Source organism: Cavia porcellus, unplaced genomic scaffold, assembly GCF_034190915.1.
Source record: "Cavia porcellus strain 051 isolate PalLab524CR breed Dunkin Hartley unplaced genomic scaffold, mCavPor4.1 scaffold_16, whole genome shotgun sequence".
NCBI classification, from domain to species: domain Eukaryota; kingdom Metazoa; phylum Chordata; class Mammalia; order Rodentia; family Caviidae; genus Cavia; species Cavia porcellus.
In genome coordinates, this window is record NW_026947499.1 from 57,328,502 (window position 1) to 57,354,988 (window position 26,487).

The window sequence follows — 26,487 nt, forward strand, 5'->3', positions numbered from 1 at the left end:
TGACTACAGTTCCACCAGCAACCACCCTGAGCCTCTCGCTCCTCCACCCCCGCGGGTAGACTCTACCATTGTGCCTTTACAGGGTTGGGCGTGAATCGGGAGCTAGTCCTGCAGAGCGAGCAGAAGTTATTAGAAAATCTGATGATACATATCATTATCTTAGTCCTCGGCTAACCTGTTTAACTTTTGTTTGCTTGAACCCTTTCCATTAACTGGAACAGGTTAAGAAACCGGCTCAGCTTCCCCCTGTACTTTCTAGAGATGGTATATTCCCCCGCGGTGCGTAGGTGGGGAGACCTACATAAAGTCCGACGCAGGAGGCGGGGCTGCTCAGTCCTCGAGGCGTCGGTGCTGTGTGGTGGTGGGGTCTGGTTGCTGGTCGGCCTGTGTGCGCGTGCGCGGACATGGCCTCAAACGGTATGTAAGGGCGCGAGACGGTGATTCCGTGCTGGTTTAGGACTTTGTCCCTTTCTTGGTGGATTTTGGATTTTCGGTGGGTCCAGGTGATTATCTCGTTGCAGTCTTTCGCACCGCTGTGGCGGGAAGCAAAAGAGAGGGTGGAAGTGGGAGGTCAATGTCGCCATTTTGTTTCATTCCTCTGGCGCCTCGCTGAAAAAGCTCTTTCTCTCGTAGTCGATTTGCGTAGTTTTGGGAAGGGAACTTCTTAGCGATTTCAAGTGTTAGAGGAGGGTGGAAATGCACGGGCTTCGCAGCCTTGTCCCGCACCCCTCGTCCCGCGCTGGGGTCCGCTTTGTCGCAGCGCTGCATCCGGGCACTCGGTGCGCGCACGCGCCCTCCTGTCCCCTCCCCCTTTCTCGCGGTGCGTTTTCCCCTTCGCCGCCTCGTGTGGTTTGGCTTTCTGTCGCGAGACCCTCGGCCTTAGATTAAGTGTCTAGAGTCCTGTAGGTCTTAGGCACGCCCCCCTCCATCCCTGGAGAAAGGGTGGGACCGCTGTTCCCGCCTGGTTGCCACGCGGCCAGGGGCGGAGGCTCGGGATCTCAACTGCGCTTCCGTTGAGGGGAGAGAGATTGGCCGTTGGACTTGGGGACCTGGCCTGAGTGTTTTCCCGCCTAAATTTCTATTTATGAGGGAAGAACCGAAAGAAACGGCCGCCCGAGGTCCACATCCTCTCTTTTGCCTTTTCCTGCGGGGGAAGGGCCTTATTTTCTGTGCTAAGGAGATGAGCTGATCCTGATAGTGCGTCTTTATCGTGGCGTTTTTGAAGTGCTTTCTGCTCTTGGCTTGATGATCCCTTTGGAGAGCTCAGAGAATACAGAATAATCGACAGCAGAATCTTTGGAGCTACAGGCCTGGAAACTGGAATACCAGTTAACGTTTACCTCTTGAAGCACGGCACGTTATATGTCGTCTGGTGTGGTGGGTGTGTGTGTGTTAGATTCTCTCGTGTTGGTTGGCTGGCTTTGCCCTAAAACCTCACTTTATCTTTTTCCCAGGTTGAAGTGTGAAAATGGCCTTTTATTTTTTTGTCTGTTTGAGACGAGTTCTTGCTGTGTAGTTCAGGTAGACCTTGAGCTACTCAGTCGGGCCAGGAAACTGTCGATCCTCTTGCCTCAGCCTTCTGAGTGCAGGGAATAGAGACGTGTAGCCATGCTCTGCAAGAATTTTATGTATTTTTTGGAGATATTCTTAGGATCTTCACAGTGCCACGCAGCACTGTTGCCTCGGGTTTGACTGAAACGAAATCTTTGTCAATTAGCTGTGTGACTTTGGGCCAGTTACTGTATCTTGACTCTTGGTGGTGATAACTGCTTTTCTCCAAGAGTGGGTGTGAAAGTGAAATGTTAGGTAAATTTACATATGTATGTATTTTTAGTACTGGGAATCGAATTCAGGACCTTGCTCTTGGCAGGCAAGTACTTTTGCCGCTGAACTATATATCCCCAACGTTTAGAGCCGTTCCTGACAAATTGAGATGGGGTGCAATTGTAGGTGCCTGTCCAATGAGATTCTTGGTTTTTCCAATTGTTAAGCCTTGGTCTATCGAAATTTGTGGTTCTTTGAGATGGGCCTGTTATGGAGATGAGGGTATCCTTGAACGAGTGCTGGGGGTAAGAGAGGACTCCACCACACCTGGCAAAAAAGGGGTTGGAGATTTAGCTCAGCGGCATAAGCGCTTGCCTTGATCCCTGGTACCGGTAAGAAGGAAAAAAAGACCAAAAAAAAAAAAAGTTGTAATAAAAAGTGCTAATTTGTCTTTTTCAACTAGTGTGTCAAGGGGGAGTTGTGCCCTTTCTTAGGAAATAAGGGAAATCTTGTTAATTTTTTTAATCTGGAGGCTCCAGGACTTAAAGTTTAGCCTTATTTCACTATAAATTTTAGAGTGGTAGCTGAAACTAAAGTAATTGTATTTTTGTTTTGCAGACTATACCCAACAAGCAACCCAAAGGTGAGTACTCCGTGTTTGAGCTTTGAGCTTCATTGTAGCTTTAAAGGTAACATTAACGACCCCCCCCCCCCACTTTTTTTTCTAGGGTAACTTTCTGATGTTTTCTTCTTCTCTGTAGCTATGGGGCCTACCCCACCCAGCCTGGACAGGGCTACTCCCAGCAGAGCAATCAGCCCTATGGACAGCAGAGTTACAGTGGTTATGGCCAGTCAGCAGACACTTCGGGCTATGGCCAGAGCAGCTATAGTTCTTCTTACGGACAGACTCAGAACAGTGAGTTCCTTAGTGGGTTATTCCACTTCCTGGTGTTTCTGAATGTTGAGATTCTTAAACCCGAAGAGTGCTGATTTGTTGAAACTGTCCCATATTATTTTTTCCCTGAATCAGTTTATAACTAAAAACTTTTTTTGAAGTGTCAGTCCTTTCAAGGAAAAAACCCTTTAATGATTTGTGATGTTTCTTTTTTATTCTTTGGGTTTCTTTCTTAGCCATTACATTGGACTTTGTCCTGTTTTTCTTTTTACCAAGAAAAGATATATTTTCACATGGAAAGCCAGTTTAAGGCTCATTGTTACTACTTTGTTGTGTGCTTCTGAAGATTTGTCTCTAGGGCCTTTTGTATGCTAGGCTAGTTTCATACCCAGCCCATTATTATTTATTTTGAGACAGACAGATAGGCTTGCCTTGAAGTTGAGATCCTCCTGCCTCAACCTCCTAAGTAGTGACTGTGCCATTTGGGGCAGGGTGGGGAGGGAGGGCACCAGAAATTGAACTCAGCACCTTGTGCTTGCTAGGCAGGCACTGTGGCACTGAGCTATACTGGCCCTTTTTGTCATTTTGAGACAGGATTTGCTATGAAGTTCGTGCTGTCCTGGAGTTCACTACTCTTCCTGCTTAGCCTCCGGTGTGCTGGAATTGCAGGCCTGTTCCACCATGTCCAGCCTTGGGCTGTTTTTTTTTTTTTTTTTTTTGTACCAAGGATTGAACTCACCACCTCATGCTTGCCAGGCAGGCACTTATACCCCTGAACTAAATCCCCAGCCCTCTTGGGGCTGATTTCTATGTGGAGGCAATGGTTTGCTTGAAAATGAATGAACTAAGGTAATTACATTTATCATGTGAGAGACAAGGAAGTAGAATTTACTCTTAAGGTCTAGAAGTGTACCAGCACATTAAAATGCATTTAATAAATTGAGATCTTGAGGTGCTGGGGATTTAGCTCAGTGGCATAAGCGCCTGCCTGGCAAGCATGAGGTTGAGTTTGATCCCCAATACAAAAAAAAAAAAATTGAGATCTTATGGGCTATGATTAATGGGCTCAGAGACTGACTTTTGAATAGGTAAAATGAAATTGGAATAATCCCTAAAGTTGGAACATAAAATTTAAGAGTTTAAAAGACGAGTAATCTGGGGCTGGGGATTTAGCTCAGTGGCATAAGTGCCTGCCTTGCAAGCACGCAGTCGTGAGTTCAATCCCCGGTACCGATTAAAAAAAAAAAAAGTAATATGTACTTATTTATTTATTTTTGATTGAGCTAAATCCCCATCAAGTTAAAGAAGGGTCACGTTGAGTTGCAAGATTTGTTAGCAATGTTTAAAGTTGATGTTGCAGTTTTGGGTGAACATTAGGTAGTACATAATACTTTTTTAGCTGTCTTTTTCTTTCCTCATAGTTTTTTTTTTTTTTTTTTTTTTTTCCCTTTTTGAGACAGAGTCTCGCTATGCAGTTAAGTCTGGTCTTGAATTTACAGTGATTCTCCTGCCTCAGAGTGCCGGGATTACAAATGTGCACCACTACGTCTGGTTCTCATAGCTTTTGTAATTCCCTTTTTTTGTTATTTTTCTTTTTTGTACTGGGAATTGAACTCGGGACCTTATACTTGTCAGGCAGGTGCTTATGCCATTGAGCTGTATTCCCAGCCCTGCATATTGTTATTTTTTAATTTAGTTATTCAGAGTACAAAATACAGGTATTTAATTGTCAAACAATACTGGCACAAACTTTTCATTTTAAAGAGAAAAATAAAAAGTCGAGATAATAGGAGGGTAACAATGGTTAATATATTATATATTGGTATCTTTAGTTACTCAGTGTTCAAATAGCCAGCATTTAATTGCCCATCCATTTTGTCTTAATAGCAGGCTATGGCACTCAGTCAGCTCCCCAAGGTTATGGCTCCACTAGTGGCTATGGCAGTAGCCAGAGTTCCCAGTCATCTTATGGGCAGCAGTCCTCTTATCCTGGCTATGGACAGCAGCCAGCTCCCAGCAGCACCTCGGGAAGGTAAGGTGTTAAGGACTGAGCCCAAAAAAATGAAGGGTAAATTGATGGGTTGGTGTTGGTGAAGAGTATGGTAGAGTAAAAGAAAAGGGAAGGCTTGGGCATACATACAAGGATTATGATTCTGGTTTTCTTTTTTTCTCCTTAGTTATGGTGGCAGTTCTCAGAGCACCAGCTATGGACAGCCCCAGAGTGGGGGCTATGGCCAACAATCTGGCTATGGTGGGCAGCAACAGAGCTATGGACAGCAGCAAAGCTCCTATAATCCCCCTCAGGGCTATGGACAACAGAGCCAGTACAACAGTAGTGGTGGAGGTGGTGGAGGGGGTGGAGGTGAGTAGGCATCTTTAGCTGTCCCTTATTTTGTTTATATTCTTTGGTTTGGACCTTATCTTAAAGGGGTTGCTTCCTTGTTGCCTAGCCTTGTTTTTGTTGTATTTTTTTCTGTCACTGTTAATCCCTTGCCTGCTGTATCATGCCTTGTTCCTCCTTTGGTGGTGAGATTAAACCCACGACTTTGTCCATGCTAAACATAGGCTCTGAAAAAAGCTATATCCTCACTTGCTGTTTTTAAATCTTTTCTTTGTTGACAGGCAATTATGGCCAAGATCAGTCCTCCATGAGTGGTGGCGGTGGTTATGGCAATCAGGACCAGAGTGGTGGTGGCGGTGGCGGCTACGGGGGAGGCCAACAGGACCGTGGGGGCCGAGGCAGGGGTGGTGGCGGTGGTTACAACCGCAGCAGTGGTGGCTATGAACCCAGAGGTCGTGGAGGTGGCCGTGGAGGCAGAGGCGGCATGGGGTAGGTGTCTCATGAACCAGGGAGTATCTTTGGTGGGAAGTGTGGAGGGTTGCATGAATCTCCCCTGAAGCCAATCCCCAGTGCATGGTTAGTATTCTTGTTTTCTGGGAATCTGTGAGAACTTTGATTTGGAGGCAGTGACTTTGTTTGTATACCCCTCTTATTTTTGTGAGAGCTTGGGAGCCTGAATTTCTGTCCACACATCTGAAGTAGACATTTGAATATTGATGCTTTTTTATTTCCAAAGAAAAACACATAGCTATGTATGGATTGGAGTTACTGATATACTAGGCAAAAAATATGAAAGTAAAAGACTTCTTTCTTTTGCAAGGGAAACCAATGAGCCCACTCCTGGGAAAATAGTAGGGAAACTTGGTATGTGTTTTCCTATGTGTCCTCCAAGGGAGTTGGTAATAGTTAACCTGACTTCAGCTTCTAGGAATTGGCTATTTACTCTTCCTGTATTCTGTAGTCATTTGAATTCATGAGCTTGATTTGCACCAGTTTGATTGATTTGTGATTTTGTGTGTGACTTGTGGTTTATGGGGTCATTTGACTGAAGTGTGCACACCTTTGGGGCAAAATACTCCTGACAGTGGTATCCCATCTACTTGTTCCACTGTCCACCTTCCCCTGGTTGGTTGCAAACAGTTTGTCCAACTGGATCTTCTTTCCTTACCTTCTTACTGAAGTTAAAGTAAAGCCTTAGATTTGATTTAAAAATTTGTCAAATCTGTTGGTAAATACAAAGAACACTACTCTTGTCTCCCTTGAAAAGGGAAGAAATGTCAGTGTTACACAAGATTTTGAGAAAAAGTAGGTTTTAAAAATTAGTTTATGGTAAGTATTCAGAGGTGGGTGGGGGCAATCTCAGTAATTACAGAAAATAAGGAAAGCTCTTGTTGTGTGTGTTTAATGCAAAACTTTAAAAAGAAAAACAACTGTTAATGTGACTGTTAACCTGCTCTGCATTTTATGTGCCACAGGTATGAAAGGTGACATTGCAAAATACTCCGCTCTTCTCACAGTGTAGAAGGGGTGACCCCGGGGGTGGGGTGTGATCAAAAACAGCTCAGTAGTTAGGATAGGGCTTAGCTAAGTTTGTCTTGCTTTAAGGGGAAATTGCCTTTGGTTTTGACTTTTTATGGAATAGGGTTGGGTCTGCTTGCTGCTTTCAAAGCAAAAACCACAAATACGTGTTTAGGGCTACCCCAGCTTGGTGTGAAAATGTCTTCTGGGTACATCGGGGTAGGGTTTTTAAACCAACTACTGGGTTGTCAACCATTCGCCACAAGAGGAAAAAAACATCTGCTACGTCGGAAGAACAGCCAAGGAAAATGGGTCATTTTTTTTCCAGAGGAAATAGATATATAACCTTTTAAAGCAAAATTCTTAACTGTGTCTGAGAAATTGCACACGTGTGTGTGACATGCTCAAAGGTCAGACAAGGGTCTGTCAGGAAGGGATGTATTTTTAGTAGCCACTTGTATCTTTTTCCCAAAACACCTACCCATGTTTGGGGAATGTTAAAATCAAAAACACACCCTTTTGTAGCCGTTGGAAGCTTCATGTCCTTTCTTCTAACTTGTCTTCTCCAGCGGAAGTGACCGAGGTGGCTTCAATAAATTTGGTGGTAAGTGAACAGAGTTTACAAAATTCCCAACTCCCAGCAATGCTTTGTCTGATTGTTCATTTGCAGATGTCTTAGTGTGTTAAGTGTCACAGGTTTTGAAGTGTCCATAACCACCTCTGGAAAGGGGTTGGGGAGGATGCCACCTGCTGCCAGATGTGTGTTAATCTGGAGGCAGGCAGGTTAAGACTTGGGAGCCATGTGTATCAAATTGGTTTGACTTGGTTCATAGAGGTGTCTAGTAGGCCTCTTGTTAGGGGTGTTGCCACACTTGGCACATAGTGACTACCATCATGAGAAACTGGAGTGTGTGCTGGGACATGTACCAACTTGGCTTTTTAGGATCCTTTTGATCACTTATGTCCAAGGCTAGTGTGTGTGTGTCTATTAACAACTTCAAATGTTTGAATTCTGGGAGAAGGACATGAAATAATGCCTTACCCCGAGGATGGTGAAGTTGGTATATATTTTTATGTTAAGTACTGAGTGGCGTCAATGCAATTCTACGTATGTTTTTAACTTGGGCAAATAGAAACTAGCTCTGGAAAGGAAGGTGTGGACTACTTCAAGAAAGGTTGGGAGCATGTGTGGCTCATGGGAAATATCCAGGTCTTAAACAGCACAAACTGAATTCATGGAAAAATGGCAAATATGAGAAGTCTCCCAGTAAGCTGGAACTTTTCTGGTTTGGTTAACTAACAAAAGGTTTCTTGATTTGTCTCAACACTTAAAGCCAAAGGCTTGGGTTCATGATTTAGGTGTCATTGTGTATGGGTACAATATTTATATATGACAAATTCAGATAAGTATTGGTCAAAGATGGTCTCTGGAAAAAAAATAGAGGCTGCATTATGGAAATAAGATTTCTGGTCTGTTCCCTGGGACATGATTTAAAATACAATAGCTATCATACATGTTTTTTATTTTCATGTGGTTTTGGGGAAACTTAACATGGTCTTAAGAATGGTTTCTAAAGATAAAAATTACCCCACAAGGGATGTGTCTTTGGTGTTAAAATTTGGAGAACTGGATGGATGCACATCACATTGCTGGTGGTGAGCCTGTCTCTCTGGGGGAGAGAACAGGGCCAAGCTATGAGTTGGTTTGTTAAATAAAGGGTTCCCCCTCCTGTTGCTTATTCCTCAAATCTACGCTGAGGAAATTTCCCAGCCCGGCTGGGGGAGGCAGCATTTTCTGAAGTGTTGGTTTTGTCCCTGTGAGGACTCAAGTTATAGATCCGAAAGAAAGGGGCCTGTGATTCCCCCAGCCTGTCAATGATTTATTCTGGGCAGGCCAAGGACAGGGTTTGGAGTGAGGCTGTGAGCATTTACCTCATATTTTGCAAGAATTTGAATTTAGTATGCTCATTTTTTCTTTGTCATTTCCAGTTGACTAACGACCCTTCTTTTCCTTGTTTTTTTTTTCCTTTTCTTTTTTTCGTTTTTGTTTTGTTTTTTGTTTTTTTCTTTTTCTTTTTATGTCACTTAAGGTCCTCGGGACCAAGGATCACGTCATGATTCTGGTGAGTCCACTGATGGCATGAGAGTTGCTAAAGTGATGTTTATACTTTACAGATCTTTGAAACAAAAAGAGGAGGAAAGAAAGTTTAGGGTAATGATAGCAGTTCATAGATGAGTACTATGTAGTACATCAGAATTACTTGATAAGTGAGTTCTTTCCCTCAGCTGCCCTTAGCAAGTTAGTGATCTACAGTGAACCTGAGAGTGCATTTTTGACAAGGACCAGATGATGTTGATGCATTTGTGATTGACACTTTAGAACTGTTGGTTTCTAGTAGTCTTTGAAACATAGATCATGTCCAAATTAGTGAATAAAAATCAGTGAAAGATTTGGTGAATCATAGGTAAAAGGGGATGACTGTTGACTTTTGTTTGTATTCATGTTGGTTTACTATATTCTAACTTAACAATAGTTTCTTAAACTAAAGAATCTTCAATTGAAAGTTAACCCTGGTGCTATGTTTACTGATCTTGGGCAATTAACTCCTGATCTCTTTTTTAATACTAGGGTTTAACGTTACCAAAGGGTAGTTTTTACTGTAAAGCTAACCCTAAAAGTTATGAAGATGGTTGGTTTGTAGACATTCAAGTAATAAAATCAGGGGGTACATAATAAACTTTTGTTGCCTAACCAAAATCCAAATTGATACTGGACTCATACTGAGTCCTTCAGAGATTTTCCCTCAACAGCTTAATATGTAGTATTTTTCAAAGTTAAATTATTGTCATTTGTTTTACTTGTGCTTTTTAAAAAACCTTTTGTTTCTCTTTGCTCTTGAAATTCTCATTTGCTCCTGTACTCAAGCAGAACAGGATAATTCAGACAACAACACCATCTTTGTGCAAGGCCTGGGTGAGAATGTTACAATCGAGTCTGTAGCTGATTACTTCAAGCAGATTGGCATTATTAAGGTATTTGTCTAGCAGAGTAGATACTTTTTATCAGTGTTGCATTTGAGTTTCACACATTTTAGTAAAAAGGTTATGTTTTAAAGTGTGTTTAGTTTTGCAATTAGTTGCTTCTCCCCACTTTAAAATTTTGAGATAGGATCTAGCTAACTTGCTGAGACAGGACTTGAACTTGCAGTGTTCATTTCTCAGCCTCCCTTAGTATTGGGATTTCAGGTGGGTCCTACCACACCTAGCCTAAAAATAAAGTCTTAATGATCACCAACAGTAAAAACAACACTTTTGCTTATCAGACATACTGGGGAGCAAACCCAGGGGTGCTCTGCTGAGTATACATTCCCCGCCCTATTTATTCTAAATGGTATCTTGCTAAGTTGCCTGGGCTGACCTCAAATTGCTGTCCTCTAGTGTCAGCCTCTTAAGTGGGATTACAGGAATGTCCACTGTACTTGACTAAAACAAAAGATTATTGTTAGCTTATTTTATTGAACTGTCAAGAGAAATCTTACACATGAAATATAATTGGTAAGGGAGTGCCCTAAAACAGTATAGACCATGGTTTAATTTGGATTAGATGTGGGCTAGAAAGAGGTAGCTGGGGATGGGTAGTTAAAGTTTATGAATGGTAAACCTAAGGTAGTGGAGGAGGAAGATAGATGGAAGGTAGGACACCGAAAATATTTGGAAAAAAATTGTGTCTATATTGAACATGACCATGCATTTTTTTGGGCGGGGGTGGGGGGGAGACTGGGTCTCACTGTGTAGTTCAGACTGACCTAAACTTGCTACGTAGCAGGCTGGCTTTGAGTTTGAGATCTTTTTGCCTCATCTCATGAGTGCTGGGATTTCAGGCACGTGCCATCTTCCCTGGCTGAGACTGTTGTCATTCCTTAAAAAAACAGGATAGTGGCTTACTTGTGTTCATATTGTAATTAAATGTTTCTGAGTAAGCTAGAGGTGACTTTTTTTCGTGAGGGGAGGGAGAGTGTTAGAAATGGAGTCCTGATCTTTTGTATGGTAGGTAAAAATAGTTTACTACTGAAGTTGCAAAACGTCCCCCCCCCCCAAAGTATGTATAGGAGGGTGTGATTAAGCTGTATGCAAATACTATACTCTGTAATGTGAGGGACTTGAGCATAAGTGGATCGTGTGGAGTGAGGGGTTTCTGGAAACAGTCCCATCCCCTTAGGTTCTCAATTTATCCTCTGTTTCTTAATCTCTATAACTGATAATCTCGTTTTGCTTTTTTCAGACCAATAAGAAAACTGGACAACCCATGATTAATTTATACACAGACAGGGAAACTGGCAAGCTGAAGGGAGAAGCAACTGTTTCATTTGATGATCCTCCTTCTGCTAAAGCCGCAATTGACTGGTTTGATGGTGTGTATGAGCAAATTGGTAGAGGTGAGGGTGTTGGGGGCTTCGTTTATAAGGTCACCTTTTGAGTGTTCTAGCACGTACCTGAAATCTCATTGTATATATAGTCTCATTTTGCCATTTGGTTAGAAGCCTTTTCAGGAAGCCAGTCTCTTGTTGGATTATTATTTTTATTTTGCTTAATTTTTTTTATTTAAAATTTTTTTTCAAAACGAGGAGAAACTAAAATTTCAGAACACATCAAGATTTTACTTTAAAGAGAAAAATTTCAGAACATAACTAGGAGATAACAATGGTATATGTATACTGGATATTGTGTATATATGTAGTTTCTGCTGACACTAGTGAGATAATGCGATGTTTATGCATGCATGTCGGATTTATTTCACGAATATGGTTACAGGTTACATTGATTTACTTACAAAAGACTCAAGTTTATCTTTTATAGCTGAGTGGTACTCTGTTGCATTAAAAAACTCATCTTTTTTTATCCATAAGGTGGTTGATGGGCATTTGGGTTATTTACAAGACCTGGTTATTACAAATTGTGCTGCTGTAAACGTGGGTGCACATACATTGCTGTGGTATAATGTTTTTAATTCTGGGAAGATAAACCAGAAGGGGAATAGCAGGTCAAATGGTACCTCTAATCCTACTTTTTGGAGGAATCTCCACAGTGATTTCCACAGTGGTTGCACCAGTCTGCACACCCACCAACTGTGGACAAGGGTTCCTTTTCCCCCATAGCTCCTCCAGCATTTGTTATTGATTGATTCTCCTCTTAGATTATGTCTTGTTTTTGATCTATAGGTTTTGAATCAGAATTTTTTTTTTTTTTTTTTGGTTCTGGGGATTGTATTGAGACCTTTCATGCTAACACTGACCTGTATCCTCAGTCTGTGAAAGTTTCTTTATACTTCTATTTTTTAGGTAAAGAATTTTCTGGGAATCCTATCAAGGTCTCATTTGCTACCCGTCGAGCAGACTTCAATCGAGGTGGTGGCAATGGCCGAGGAGGCCGAGGGAGAGGAGGTGAGGAGCTTCTCCTTGCTGGTATAAAAAGGTGATGGGAGGACTGGGAATTTAACTCAGAAGCATAAGCGCCTGCCTTGCAAGTGTGCAGTGGTGAGTTGGATACCCAGTACTGATTTAAAAAAAAAAAAAAAAAAAGGACAAAAAGGTGACGGGGACATGAGAGCTTTTGTGGAAAGGTTTGCATTAACCAAACTCGGGCTATACTTGCTTTGTCTATACTAGGACCCATGGGCCGAGGAGGGTATGGAGGTGGCGGCAGTGGTGGTGGTGGCCGGGGAGGATTTCCGAGTGGAGGTGGTGGTGGTGGAGGACAGCAGCGAGCTGGGGACTGGAAGTGTCCTAATCCGTGAGTGAAACCTTTTTTCTTAGTAATCTTAAGTGTTGAATCCATTGATAATATGGTAGAACTGGGGGCATTTCCTAAATTAATGAATGGCAAGGCCACATTGTTGAGAGAATGTTTTAACTGAGGGGTTGGATAGTAACCTTTTTTTGGTACTGGAGATTGAACTCATGACTGCACGCTTGCAAGGCAAGGCAGGTGCTTATGCTGTATGAGCTAAATCCCCAGCCCCCAATCCTTCTTAACAGTGGGGGAATGACTTCTGGTCTGAGATTCCCAGTAGATGCCTGCAACTGAATAGTAATAAGTTCTGTGATACTGAGACAGTGAATTTGATGATTGAATGGCTAAATGTGTGGTATATATAGTGGGTGTACTGGACCCCAAGGGTTGATCTGTGTTGTGGGCAGGATAGTGGACTGTGAGATTCTGTCATGCTATACCGTTAAAAATGTAGGAATTATTTCTGGGAGTCCATTTTGAAATTGGTTGACTGGTGGGAAATAGACCCCAGATAATCGGGTACTTTTGTGAGAAAAGATAATGGAGTAAGTTCAGTAATCATAGTTGGATCCCTGGCTGTGTTATTGAGAAACCTTTCTTTGGGAGTCTTCCTATAATTTTGTCTTTTCTTTAGTACATGTGAGAACATGAACTTCTCTTGGAGAAATGAATGCAACCAGTGTAAGGCCCCTAAACCAGATGGCCCAGGAGGAGGTCCAGGCGGCTCCCATATGGGTAAGAAAAGAGCTGGTTTTAAGGAATTGGGACCAGATAACCCTAAAGTTTTTTTTGTGCAGAGCTGAGACTAGAACCCAGGGCTTTCCCACCAGGTGCTAGCCCTGTTTTTCTTTTATTTTTTTCTTAGGCAGGGTCTCACTATGTAGTTTAGGCTGGCCTTGAGCTTGCTTTGGTAGCCCAGTCTGGTCTCAAACCTGCAGTAATTCTCCTCAGCCTCCTGAGTGCTGCTGAGATTATAGTCATGAGCCAGCTCACCTGACTTTATCTTTTTTTTTCCTTTTTTAATTTTAATCTCTCTCTAGTACTTGGGATTGGATGCAGTTCCTTCACACTGAGCTACAACATCAACCATTACTGTTTTATATCGGGACAGGGTCTTAAGTTGCCCAGGGGAGGCTGAAATTTGGAATTTTCCTGCTTTAGCATCCCAGAGTGCTGGGATTATAGGGCTGCATTACTACCACTTGTGGCTAATCCTTAGTGTTTGGGTAGAAAGGCTTTTGGGGAGATAGGAGTATGAGGATCTAATACATATCTTTTGTCCTAGGGGGTAACTACGGAGATGATCGTCGTGGTGGCAGAGGAGGCTATGATCGGGGTGGCTACCGGGGCCGTGGAGGAGATCGTGGGGGTTTCCGAGGGGGCCGGGGTGGTGGGGACAGAGGCGGCTTTGGCCCTGGCAAGATGGATTCCAGGTAAGACTATGTAAATCAAACCAAAAGTGTAGCATTTAACAGAGGACATGTTATAGCAAAAGTTTGTTCAGAAAATGACTTATTTGGGTAAATAGCAGGAAAGAACATAAAAAGAGATGTGATATAAACTTGGGTGGTAACAGGGAAGGGAAAGAAAATAGCAACTGGTCTTTTAAATTCACCCCCTCCCCCTTAGAGAACTAAGACATTTGCTTGATTGTGTAGGAGAGACAAGTAGGAAAGATATGGGAAGAAGGTGAAGGTTGTTAAATCAAACTGCTAATGACCTTTTTTTTCTCTTCTGCAGGGGTGAGCACAGACAGGATCGCAGGGAAAGGCCATATTAGTCTGGTTCTGAGATTCTGAAACAACTTCTTCCCCCCTATACCCAGTGTTACCCTTGTTATTTTGTAACCTTCCAACTCCTGATCACCCTTCACCCATGGATTTTTTTGTGTCAGACTATGTAATTGTAACCATACCTCTGGTTCTCATTAAAAACCATCGTTTTAGTTAAATTTTATTCCTCTTCACTTTTCCTGGAGGATTGACGTCCAGGTCAGGAATATGAGTTTTCCTCTCTTGAGATCATCCTGTATAACAGGAATTGTAATAATTTATTTGTACCCAGCAGGGACTGGAATAGTATTTGGTATTTGATCCAGGCAAATAAAAGGACGAGAGGTATCCTTGAGAGTTTGTTTAAATTATAGCAAAATTGCACATTTAAGTAGGATAAATGAAAAAACATTGTGTTAACCTCACATTTGCCTATCTAGGAATTTTATTATATTTACATGTTTTTAGTTTACTATTTGTAGCAGTTTCAGTCTTAAAAAAAGTTTGTGTCTTTTTGAGACTTGTTTCGTTTTAGGGGAGCGTTCAAATCTGTCATAGAGGACACATTGCCAAATTGGGTCTTTTTTTTTTTGGTCTTTTTTGAGACAGGATCTCACTATGCAGTTCAGGCTGGCCTTGAGCTCACTGTGTAGGCAAAGTTGGTCTCAAACTTCAAATGACCCGCCTGCCTCAGTCTCCTGAGTGCTGGGATTCCAGGTGTGCACCACCATGCCCAGCTCCGAAATTGGGTCTTTGATAAGAGAACTTGTGCCTCCATTATGCCACTACTTAGTGTTCTGATTTAATATGGAACCCCAGGAGAGACAAGTCATTCAAAGTGCATCAGTTACCTGTTGCTCTTGGAATCAGAAAATAGAAATTAGGGTTCAATTCTCTTCTGATTCCTATCTCAGCATTTTTATTCCAAAGTTATTGTGTAGGATGTCTTATTCCAAACTTGTTTATTTAGTCCTAGACAGGATGCTAACTAGGAGAAAGGACTTAGGAACAATAGAGGTGGTTGAGAAAGGGAGGAAGATTACTGGGAAAGGTAGAGGTGTTTAAAGGAAAGTGCTGCCTAGGTTTTCAGGAGGTAAGGTTTGGGGGGATGGCTGCTAAGATAGGGTCTGTCTAGTTGATGACTCAACCTGCCTATATCCAAGGGTGGTTGCTGTTGAGATTCTCAGGTTGAATCTTTGTGATTGGGGGGGGGGTTTGAGGTCGTCAGGAAGCTGTTCTTTGAAAGGGGATGTTGAACTGTTCCTGGTGGTGTATGCATTGGGCAATAGCATGAACTACAAAGTGAAACCCTACCTGAAAAATGAATGTTGGGTGACATGGAATGGGTGGTGTCAGTGAGTTAAAAGTGACTTTAGTGTATGCCTAGTATACACCTCAATATATGTCCTGACCCATTCTGAAAGACTTTATTTCACTTGCAAGATTGAATGTAGCACATTTGTCCATGCCTGCCACCAGTTACATAACCCAGATTTTAAATACAGAACTGAAAATCAGGTCAGGTATGACAGCATCCTCTGGAGATGGATCCAGGAGGATTGCTGAGATTTTGAGGCTAACATGAACTGCATAGCAAGACCCGTCTCAAAACAAAACCTGAAAATCATTGCCAGGAGCAAAGAGATTTTGTTTTTTGAAGGTGCTGGGAAACAAGCTCAGTACCTCTTGCATGGCTAGACAGATGCTGTTTTTGCCAGTGATCTGTGCTCCCAGCCCCACATAGAAGGTTTTGATAGTGACAATAAGGTAGGTTTTTTTTTTTTTTTTTTTTTTTTTTTTTTGGAGACAGGGTCTCGCTATGCAGTTCAGGCTGGCCTTGAGCTCACTTTGTAGCCCAGGCTGGTCTCGAACTCAAAACAATCCTCCCACCTCAGCCTCCCGAGTGCTGGGATTACACCATGCCCGGCGTAATAAGGTAGGTTGTAAGAGGAGGGCCATAGATTGCAGATACGCCTGAGATCATGGTTGGGATCCATCGTTGGGAAGTGCTTTCCTTGCTGTGGTGTTTTTACTCTTACTACCCCTTTTTTCCCCCTGGAGATTGAACCCAGAACCTTGTGCTTGCTAAGCATTCACTTGCTAAAATTCTAGCTTTCCTGTTTGAGGTTTTTAAGTACACGTCATCAGATTTTTGATGATTTGAGGCACATAAATCTTGGCCTGGGGGCTGGGGATTTAGCTCAGCGGCATAAGCGCCTGCCTTGCAAGCAGGCAGTTATGAGTTCGATTCCCGGTACTGATGAAAAAAAAGACCAAAAAAAAATCTTGGCCTTCTGGAAAAGTAAGCTCCTTTACTCTTCCCTGTAAAAGGGTGAGATTTTTATTTTTGGAAGCCTTTTTTTTAAAAGAGTAGGTTCAGAGTAGCCCAGACAATGTTTTGGTTTAGCTTACTGAACTCCGTGCAAGTGAGAACTGTTGTATTTAGAGCCAGACTGAGGCAGTAGTCGTCCACCTGCCTGTATTTCGATCTTCCTTTGAGTATCCTGAATATTATCTAAGATGTTTCATCTTGTAACACTACCTTGGGGTTTGGTGGTAGTTGGCCTGATGCTATTGCTACAAGTGAAGGAGGTTGGACTCCCCTCTCCCCCCATAGTATATACATGGTTCAGGCTGGTCTTGAGCTCATTGTAGCTCAGGCTGGTTTTGAAGTCATCTAATTCCTGACTTCAATTCCTGACCATCTAATTCCCAAGTGCCAGGACCGACTAGTGTGTGTCACCGTGTTTGGCTTCTAGTATTTTTTTCTTTTTTCTTTTTTTTCGGTGCCGGGGGTTGAACCCACGACTGCCTGCTTGCAAGGCAGGCGCTTATGCCGCTGAGCTAAATCCCCAGCCTCTGCTTGTACTTTTTTTCATGTGGCTCTGGGTTTGAACTTAGCTTTGCAATGAGAACTATATCGCCAATCGCTTTTTATAATTTCAAGGCAGGATCTTACTAAATTAAATGGCCCAGCCTGGAGTTGAACTTGTTTCTCTTTGCAGAGTACTGAGATGACAAGTGTGTATCAGCACATGGTTTCCAGCCATCATTTATTGAAAACTGCTTTTGTGTTTTGAGACATGGTTGTGCTGAATTACCTAGGCAGATTTGGAGGATGTGATCTGTCTTTCTCTTTAAGTAGCTGTCATGGTGTGTGCCACTATACCTGGGTACATTATTTTTGATGCTTGTGAGTACACCCAGGGCGTCACCTGCCCAGCGTTTGGTCTACCACTGAGTTACACTCCCAGTATCACTTGCCTTTTTTTTCCTTCAAGAAACGGGAGTCTTGCTGTATTACCTAGGCTAGCTTTAAACTGGGCTGTAACAATCTTCATTTTCAGAGTAATAGTGACTATAGGCCCATTGCTTTTGTACCTGGCAACTATATGGGGTTTTTTTGCTTTTTGTTTTTTGAAATGATTTCACCATGTGATTTAGTCTGGCCTTGAACCTACTATGTAACCCAGGTTGGTCTGAATGTTAATCCTCCTGTCTTAGCCTCATATTATATACATGAGCCACCAAGCTTGCCTTTAGTTTTTTTTTTGAGACAGGGTCTCACATAGTTTAGTCTGATTTTTAGTCACAGCGATCCTCCTAAGTGCTGGGACTATAGATGATACCACCACGCCTGACATCAATTTGCTTTCTTGAAATGTCCCACTTACTGAGACAAAGTAATGGAAAAAATGAGGGTAGATTGTGAGTAGGGAGATGTGCTACAGATCTTTTGGCTTCTTTTAGTTTAGCTCTTTGTTCTTTTCAGCATTTCCTCCATTTTTTGCAGGATGTAACTATGTTTCAGTGATTAGGATATAGGGCTGGAGTTGTCAGTAACAGACCAGGAGTTTCTAGGAGACTATGCATTGACTGTCTTTAGGTATGTATGTTTACACTGATAGTCTTATTTGGACTTCTGTCATTGATTATGATATATGGGATACAGTGTCATGCTTTTTTTTGGGGGGTCTTTTTTTTATTGATACTAGGGATCGAACTCATGACCACACACTTGCAAGGCAGGTGCTTATGCCGCTGAGCTAAATCCCCAGCCCCTACTGTCATGTTTTTGATACATGTATGTATTGTATGTGATCAAGTTGGGCTTGTTAATATGTTACCTCATATACTTTGAGAACATTTATAATCAGCAATTTTGAAATACATGATCCATTATTTTGTGCAGAAGGATAGTGAATTCAGTCTCCTGCATACATATTAAGCATTTGTTCTACTACTGAGCTGCAGGCTGGGCTTAAATTCATAATCCTGCCTCAGCTGCCCAAATAGTTGGGTTTACAAACTCAGGAGTAGACTTGAAGAAAATAGGTAGTTTGTGAGCAGGGATTTAGATCTGGAAGAAACAGTGCCCTCTGCTGATAATGTTTTCATTGTTCTCTAGGTTGTGGCCTTGACTAAATCTCGGTGCTGTATGGGCCAGAGAGAGCTCCTTTACCTTGGAAACAATTGAGGGGCACCAGAGTGGGAGTAGGGTGGAGAAGAGTCTAAGGTGTGGAGGATAGGGGAGAAGGAGAAGGTGAACAAGTTTTGAAGAGATGGTGGTGTCCTGACCACACCTTGAGTGATAGTAGTGTTCAGCTGTAGATGCTGTAGCTGTTTCCTGTAGTATCTGGAACTTGACTGCAACCCTTTTGGAGTAGGAGCATTCCAATTGTAGGCTGACAGTGTTTTGTTTTCTTTCATTTTAGAAGTTGGGTGAAAGCTGGCCTATCCAGCTCAGTATGTCCCTGAGTAAAGGACAAATCCCTATCTATGTGGGAAGGCCTCTGCAAATCTTTGTCAGTCTGAGATAATTGGAACCAAATCCTTTCTAAACTGAATATTATATAGAGTATCCCTATCTAAAATGCTTGGGGTAGACAGTATTATGCACTTCAGTTACTTTCCAGTTTTGAAGTACTTGAGCACATAAACATGGAATTTGTTTATGCTTCATATATACCTTGTACACATAATTTGAAGATAATTTTTTTTTTTTGTACCAGGGATTGAACTCACAACCTCGCACTTGCAAAGCAGGCGCTTATTCTGCTGAGCTAAATCCCAGGCGCAGTAATTTTTTTTTTTTAAAGTGGAAGTCCTGTTGTCTTCTGATTTGTTGAAGCATTAAGTTAGACAACACTTGCCACAATAATGTCTGTCAAAGTGGCAGGCTATAAAAATTCCCAACACCACATTTGTCTGAAGGGCACTTGTGTCAAAGACAACTAATTTGCCCATTTCATCCACCTGATAGTATTTCAGGACAGTCAACATAAGCCTGCTTTCTCTTTAACGGTTATTCTTTTTGGGAGTGGTGTAAGACTTCTTTCCTTCCTTAGCACCACAAAAAGTCTGATCACACGGTGAAGGGTGGATTCTGTATGAATGTTGTAATCAGACAAAAAATAATGCACTTCATTTGCTTACCAGCATAGATCAGCCTTGCTGTTAAGGGAGAATTCCCTTTTTATCCTGGATTTTGGCGTAAACATTTTCTGTAGTATCCGAGATTCATCTCTGATATGATGGTCTTCCACATAAGGTTTTCATAAAAATTTGTATCCTGGTGACAGTTCACTAGAAGTCAATGAAAAAGTGACAGGTTCTGTGGATGACAGATGGTGACATACAGCTGTGGACCAGTGATGGGCCATAGAGAAGACGCTCGTCAACCAGAAGGAAATTTTATGTAATTTAGTATGTATGGGCAGGACGTGAGGTCAGGCATAGAAATTTCCATTTGTCACGATAGTGCTTAAACATTTTGGAAGGCCTAGGATTTAGCTCAGCCCCACAAGGTTGGCAAGCACAAGGTCTAGAGTTTGACCCTAATATCAAGAAAAAGGCATTTTGGGTTTTTTGGTTAGAGATTCTTTAAAGAAAAAAGAAAAGACAAACAGAAAAATGGGTAGAAGTAGTACAGAATTTCAAAGAAAAATACATTAGGAAATTACTAGTTGATAAGTTACATATTGTCCTCTTAGAAATAGTTGTTCAAGTTACAAAATCAAAGCATAAAAAGTGGACACTCAAACCATTCTGTTCAGTGATTTAATAGAAACTCAGTAACATGGTCATCTATCTTACACACTTAAGCATCCATACAGTTACATCCTTTAGATACAACTTTGCTTCTCTTTCATTTTTATAATATTATTTCGATAATATTACTTTTTCATTTTTTATTAACTATACTAAAGAAAATGTGATGTTTACAAATGTGAGTTTTATTTCACGAGGATAATCTCAAATTGCCTCCATTTACCTATAAAGCCCTCGGAATTATCCTTTTTATGGCTGAGTAATATTCCATTATATAAAAATACCACATCTTTTTCATCCACAGTGCAGGTGATAGGCATTTTAGTTTTCAAGATTTAGCTATTAAAATTGTACTGCTATAAACAAGGGTGTGCATATATCATTGTGGCATGATCTTTTAGGTTTTTCTGGGAAAATACCCAGGAGGGGAATAGCTAGGTTGAATGGAACTTTTTTCCCCCCCCCAGTGAAACTTTTAATCCTAGTTTGTTGAGGAATCTCCATATTGATTTCCTAGTGGCTGCACCAGTTTATATTCCCACCGACAGTGGAGAAGTGTTCCTTTTTCCCCACAGCCTCACCAACATTTATTTTCAAATGATTTCTTTCTTTTTTTTTTCTTTTTCTCTTTTTCCTTTTTATCGGTACCGGGGATCAAACTCATGACTGCCTGCTTGCAAGGCAGGCGCTTATGCCACTTTTCAATTGATTTCTTAATGGCAGCCAGTCTTTCTGCAGTGAGATGAAATCTTAGTGCTGTTTTAATTTACATTTCTTGAATGACCAATGATGGTGAATATTTCTTCATGTATTTATTTGTCATTTGTATATCTTCATCTGTGAAATGTGTGTTCATCTCAGATGCCCATTTTTGAAATGTGTCTTGAATTTGGGGGGCTTGTTTTTCAGTTCTTTATATGTTTTGGATACAAGTTATTTGAGGAGTTGTTGGCTAAAATTCTTTACCATTCTGTGGGTTTTCTTTTCACTTTGTTGGTGATTTCTTTTGAAGTCCAAAAACTGTAATAAGATGTGATCCTAGTTGTTGATTCTTTGAAGTATTTCCCATGCAGTTTGCGTCTGGTTCATGAATTCTCTGCCTACCCCTATGTCTTCAAGTTTTCTACCTATCTTTCAATAGGTTTAGTGTTTCTGTTTTAATATTTAGATATTTGATCCATTTAGACTTTAGTTTTGTGCATGGGGATAGGCATGGATCTAGTTTCAGTCTTCAGCCTGTGGAGAGCCAGTTTTTCCAGTACCATTTATTAAAGTGGCTGTCCTTCTAGCCCTTTGTCAAATATCAGGTGGCTGAGTGTCTTTGTAGTTGTGTTTGCATCTTCTAATCTGTTCATTAATCCTCAGGTCTATTTCTTTGCCAGTACCATGCTGATTTTATCACTGTGGTTTTGGAATATAATTTGAAGTCAGGAATTGAGATGCCTCCTGCTTTGTGTTTGTTTGCCAGAATTGCCTTTGCTATTCTAGGTTTCTTCTGTTTCCAAATGAATTCTAGGAATGTTTTCTCTAGATATATAAAGTATGTTAATGATATTTTGATTAGGACTGCATTAAATACAACAGTTTTGGAATTATGGCCATTTTCACAATATTGGCTCTCCTTCCATTTTCTAATATCCTTTTCAATCTTTTTAGAGAAGTATAATTTTTAGCATATAGGTCTTTTACACTTTTGGTTAGGTTGTTTCCTAGGTATTGCATTTTTTTAGATGCTGTTGCAAAGGGAGCTATTTCTGTACTTTCTGTCTCAGTGAGTTTTTTGTGTTACGGGAATGCTATGATTATTGAGTGTTAATTTGTATCTGGCTATGCTGCTAAATTTGTTTATTACCTCTAGTAATCTTTTAATGGAATTTTTTTGGTCTTCTGTATAAAGTATCAGATCATCTGCAAGTAATGATATTTTACTTCTTCCTTTCCTATTTTTATTCCTTTGATTTCTCTCTCTTGTCTGATTGCTCTGGCTAATATTTCCAGAACTATATTCAATAGAAATGGTTATAGTGGACATCCTTGTCTTGTCCTGATTTTAGAGTGAAGGCTTTCAGTTTTTATCTATTTAGTATAATGTTGGCTATAGGTTTGTCATAGTTGGCCTTTATGAAATTGAGGTAGATACTATCCATTCCGAGTTTCTGTAGGGTTTTTATCATGAACAAGTGTTGAACTTTTTTTTTAATTGGTACCAGGTATCGAACTCATGACCACCTGCTTGCAAGGCAGGTGCTTATGCCGCTGAGCTAAATCCCCAGCCCCACAAGTGTTGAACGTTATCAAAAGTTTTTTCTGTGTCTATTGAGATGATCATGTGTTTTTGGCTCTGTTGAAGTGGTATATTACATGTATTAATTTGCATATATTAAACCATCCCTGCAATTGTGGGATAAATCCCACTTGGTGTGGTGTATAATCTTCTTGATGGTTTGCTGCATTCTATTTGCCAGTATTTTATTGAGAATTTTTGCATCAATTTTTGTTAGTGAGATTGGCCTTTTTTGGTTGAGTCTTTCTGAATGAGTTAGGGAAGATTGCTTCTCTTTTTAGTTTTTTTTTTTTGTCTTTTTCCTTTTTAAATTGCTTCTCTTTTGATATTGGCATCAAATCTTCTCTGAATTTCGTGTATATTTCAACCATGAGTCCATCATCCCTGGGCTTTTCTTTGTTGGTAAGTTTTTAATCACATTTTCAATTTCAGTAGCTGATATTGGGTTACTCAAAATCGTATCTTCTCGATTGAGCTTTGATAGTTCATGTTTCTAGAAATCTGTCCATTTCTTCTGTGTTTTCTTTTTTTTTTTTTTTTTGTCTTTTTCATTTTTATCGGTACCGGGGATCGAACTCGCGACCGCCTGCTTGCAAGGCAGGTGCTTATGCCGCTGAGCTAAATCCCCAGCCCCTCTTCTGTGTTTTCCATCCTGTGTAAGTAGAGATTTTCAAAGTAAGTATTCATGATCTTTTGAATTTCTATGGGATCTGTAGTGATTTCTCTTTTCAGTCCTTATTGCATGAATTGAGTTTTTTCTTTCTTTTTCTTGATAAGGTTGGCTAGAGGCTTATCAATGTTGTTTATCCTCTCCAAAAACCAACTCTTTGATTCATTAATTCTTTGTATTGTTTTTTAGTTTCAGTTGCATTAATTTCTGCCTGATCTTTATAATTTCTTCTGTAAGCTTTGGGTTTGACTTGCTCTTCTTTTTCTAAAAGCTTGAGATACAGCATCAGGTTTATTTGTGCTCACTCCATTTTTTTGATTGACAATTTATTGCTATATATTTCCCTCGTAGGACCACTTTCATTGCATGCCACAGGTTATGATATGTTGTATCTGCATTTTCATTGAACTGCAGATACTGCTTTATTTCTTCTTTAATTCCACCTGTAGCCCACTGGTTGTTCAGAAGGTTGTTATTTAATTTCCATTTATTTATGCAGATTTTGCAATTTCTTTTGCCATTAATTTCCAGTTTCAGTGCACTATGATCAGATACTATGCATGGGATAATTTCAGTCCCTTTGCATTTACTTCAGAATATTTTATGGGTTAATATATAGTCTATTTTGGAGACTGTCCCATGCACAGCTGAGAAGAATGTATACTCTGTGGTTGGGTCCATTTGCTCACAGGTATGATTCAGTTGTATTATTTTTTTGGTGACTTTTTGTTTAGTTGATCTATCTCTTTGTGATAGTGGGATATTAAGGTCTCCTATTACAATTGTGTTCTTATGTATTTGGTTTTTCCATATGCATTAGTATTTGTCTTACATAGTTGGGTGCTCTTGCATTTGGTGCATATATATTTATAATTGTTAGTTCTTCATTCTTGAAGTTTTCCACTAACAAGTATGTAGTGACCTTCTTTATCTCTTTTAATCATTTTAGGTTTGAAGTTCACATAGTCCGCAAACCGAATAGCTATCCCTGCTTTTTCCTGGGTTCCTGTTGCATGGAATATTATTTTCCATCCTTTGACTTTTAATCTATGAGTTTCGAATCATGTGTTTCTTGTGTACAGCATATTGTCGGATCCTGTTTCTTGATCCATTCTATCAACCTATTTCTTTTGATAGGTGAATTGAGGCCATTTACATTTATAGATATCACTGAAACATACTGGCTCAACTTTGACATGTTATGTTCCTGTTGTTTGTTTTCTGCTCTTCTCCGTGGTTTAATTGCTTGCCCTGCCTGGTAAGACAGGGTAAGCAATTCTGCTTGTTTTTTGTTGTCTATCTGTTGTTGCTCTGGAGATTGTGGTCATTTTTGTCTGTCTAGTGTGTCTTTCAGTGCTCTTTTTAGGGTTGGTTTGGTGAACATGAATTTCTTCAGTTGTTCTTTGTCATGGAAGTATCTTGTTTCTCCATTAAATTTGAAAGTAAGACAATCAGAGATCTTTACTATCATATTGTCTCTTGTTTTGCTTTATTATTTTTAAAGGTTCTACTCTTTCATGACCGCTGTGATCCTGTCTTCAAGGTCTGAAATGGAGGATAGCCTCCACTTCATTTAAATGGTTTTGACAGTTTTCAATAGAATTTTTTGTTTCTTGGATAGCTCTTTGAATTTGTTTCATAGATTCTGCTTGTTTTCTATATTGTTCTTTCAAGGTTTCAATCAATTTCCCATGTTCCTGTATTTTTTTTTTTTTTAATCTATTTCTTCTCTGGTTATGCTGATTGACTCCTTTTCTAAGGTTGTTCTCTCTTTACTTAGGGAACTATTTTTGATTTGATTTCCTCTATAGTCTCATGAGTTTATTTCACTTGCTATCTTTTGAGAGATTTCTGGTGACTTTTAAAGTCCTCTATTTCAATGTTGCCTGTACTTGCTCTTGATGGACTAGGTGTTTGAGACTGTATTTTGCCTTTTCCTTTTGTCATTTTCACCTTTTGGGCAAATATTCGATCTTTTAATTCCAGTAATCTCAACTGTTGGTAGTGTGAATCTTAGGTTCCTACTGTGTGGTTGATGTTTGTCCAATTGCTAGGTACCACAATGAAGAGGAGGGCCAGTCACCTGAACTCCTCCTGCAGGGCCTGTCGGGTGAGTCCTATATTCTTCCTGCGCTAACTAACCTAGGAGTATTGATGCAGGCCAACTCTTAGTTCCTGTTGTTATGTTTTCAGGTTATTGCAGGTCACCAGGTCTCCCTGTCTATAGTATTTGTATCGGGTGAGGTCCTACTGTGTTACTGGTTATCTCATAAGCCCTTTCAAATTTTCTCCAAGTTGGGGGAGGCCTTATTGGCACACTCCTCAACCTGCCTGATGTTCTCTGTGTGGAGGGGATCACCCACTCTTGCCAAGTTCACCAAGGTCTTACAAGTTTGAGGAATCTTCACTACTCCTATTCATCTACTGCAGACCTCTATTTTAGGGGCAGACTCTCTATACTGACTGGAGCCTGCTGAGGTCTTCTGTTTGGGTGAGGGGCTTGTGAGTCTCCCATTGAGCCAGCACGGTAATCCGCTGTAGTCCAAGGTTCTGGGAGACGGGGTGGGAGCTGAATAACAGCAGTGCTAGGTCCAGGAGGTGGGGGCCGTCCCCCAGGGGCGAGCTGGTAGCAGCAGTCTGTGAGTCAGTGGGGCACGTGGGAAGCGCTGGTTAGAGATTCTTAAACTACCTACACATAAATGCTACACTTTTATGCTATAGGCTAGAGCTACACATGTACATGTCTAAATCCAATGAATCAGCTGTGTAAACAACTCAGTTGCTAATCTTGTTAGAATATGGATTCTAGTTCACCACCACAAGTACTGTGGTGATAGCGATGCTGTGGAGTTTGGTGGAGGTGCAGTTCTTATTCTGTCTTTCTCCCTGGCACATGGGGTGTTTCTTTTTTTTAATCGGTACCGGGGATCGAACTCACGACCTGCTTGCAAGGCAGGTGCTTATGCCGCCGAGCTAAATCCCCACCCCTTTTTTTTTTTTTTCTTTTGGGTGTGTGTGTGTGTGTGTGTGTTTGAGGTAGAGTTTCAGTATGTAGTTCATGCTGTCCTTAAACTACGGCAATCCTGCTTCAGCCTTCCTGGTTCTGGGATTACAGTGTGTGCCACCATGCCTGGCATAGGTTCTTACTATAATTAGCATAGCTGATGCTAGCTTTTATTATTGTTCTGAGTCTGTGTGTGTTTTGGGGTGGGAATGTAGTTTTGTTTCGTGGTACTTGGGTCTGCATGTGGAGTTTCATCTCCTGCCTTTTTTTCCCGTTTTTTTGAAATTTTGAGGAAGGGTCCTAGTATGTTGCTAAGCTGCCCAAGGTAGAAGTAAGACTTGAAATCCCACTGCTCATCCTCCCAGAGTACTGAGACTTAAAGCATAAATCACTATACC

At 40.9% G+C, this 26,487-nt stretch overlaps 1 protein-coding gene and 1 pseudogene across 4 annotated transcripts; one reads left to right on the forward strand and one right to left on the reverse strand.

Moving 5' to 3' along the window:
• Nucleotides 1-300: 300 nt before the first annotated feature.
• On the forward strand, nt 301-14,259 carry Fus (FUS RNA binding protein). 4 transcript variants are annotated; one of them, XM_063226872.1, is made up of 15 exons: nt 301-417; nt 2,383-2,407; nt 2,526-2,680; nt 4,547-4,691; nt 4,837-5,021; nt 5,282-5,489; nt 7,088-7,122; nt 8,609-8,641; nt 9,445-9,551; nt 10,801-10,930; nt 11,858-11,959; nt 12,185-12,308; nt 12,943-13,043; nt 13,594-13,741; nt 14,049-14,259. In XM_063226872.1, exons 1-15 carry the CDS (start codon nt 405-407, stop codon nt 14,086-14,088), a joined length of 1,551 nt encoding a protein of 516 aa, XP_063082942.1. In that variant the 5' UTR covers nt 301-404; the 3' UTR covers nt 14,089-14,259. The 4 variants fall into 4 exon arrangements, with proteins under 4 accessions (XP_063082942.1, XP_063082943.1, XP_063082944.1 ...); XM_063226873.1 differs by having other exon boundaries at nt 9,448-9,551; XM_063226874.1 differs by having other exon boundaries at nt 4,550-4,691.
• Nucleotides 14,260-19,189: 4,930 nt separating this feature from the next.
• On the reverse strand, nt 19,190-25,980 carry LOC100734583 (ubiquitin-ribosomal protein eS31 fusion protein-like; annotated as a pseudogene).
• Nucleotides 25,981-26,487: the final 507 nt, after the last annotated feature.

Coding starts and splice junctions, on each gene's coding strand:
- Fus (XM_063226872.1), top strand. Junction 2,681..4,546: donor TTACGGACAGACTCAGAACA/GTGAGTTCCTTA, acceptor TTGTCTTAATAG/CAGGCTATGGCACTCAGTCA. Junction 4,692..4,836: donor CCCAGCAGCACCTCGGGAAG/GTAAGGTGTTAA, acceptor TTTTCTCCTTAG/TTATGGTGGCAGTTCTCAGA.